The following is a 714-nucleotide window of genomic DNA, read 5'->3' as shown; positions in this document are numbered from 1 at the left end:
CACTTACCAGCAGGAGTGGTGTCTCTGGGACAGTCAACGTTTTCCCACTCTTCCCTAACGTCATCAGGGTACGCTGGAACTCTGCTGAGAGCCACTTGGTCTTATCGATGCCCATAGAGCCGATGCTGGAGAACTGACCAATCACAGGCCACTTCTCGGCGTTTTGCACTGGATGTGTGTGTTCGCTCAGCAACTGGACAGGTAACAGTGATTAGAACCGTATGGAACAAATACAGCTTCAAAATATACATACGGATCTTGTGATAAACTACGGATGACACAATACACTTTTTTGAGATATTGTGGATATACATTTTTACAATTTATTTTTAAGCTGCACACTGATTGGAACAGCGGTATCGCTGAATCGGGTTGCTGCTTTACGATTCTTATCAAGTCATATCGTAGTAGATTTAATAGTATTGAGAAATATTGAATTGTTGCCTTATGAATATGGAATGGAGTCGTATTGTAGCAGATTCAGTGGTATCATCAAATATTGAATCATTACGTTAAGAATCGAGTCTTATCATAGCAGATTCAGCGTATCATCAAATATCGGATCATTCATAATGAAGTCGTATTGTATACTCTATATTTCGGTCATATCACCCACCTCTAACTTCAGACATATTTGCAGTAAGTAGTGAAATTTTGTAAGTGAACCAACATGTTTCTGAGTGTTTACTTTTGCCACTGAACAGTAGGTACTTT

General features: G+C 39.5%; 1 protein-coding gene across 1 annotated transcript in view; it reads right to left on the bottom strand.

Annotated features, from left to right (window-relative positions):
* Positions 1–714, bottom strand: part of tdp1 (tyrosyl-DNA phosphodiesterase 1) — a 36,838-nt gene that overhangs the window by 23,166 nt on the left and 12,958 nt on the right. Inside the window, exon 10 of the mRNA XM_034308069.2 lies at positions 8–193. Coding sequence (XP_034163960.2) covers positions 8–193 — 186 coding nt within the window. The remainder of the gene's footprint in view (positions 1–7; positions 194–714) is intronic.

Source organism: Pangasianodon hypophthalmus, chromosome 10 (genome assembly GCF_027358585.1).
Source record: "Pangasianodon hypophthalmus isolate fPanHyp1 chromosome 10, fPanHyp1.pri, whole genome shotgun sequence".
Taxonomy (NCBI): Eukaryota; Metazoa; Chordata; class Actinopteri; order Siluriformes; family Pangasiidae; genus Pangasianodon; species Pangasianodon hypophthalmus.
The sequence above is the reverse complement of the archived record's forward strand: the minus strand, read 5'-3'. Positions and strand labels throughout refer to the sequence as shown.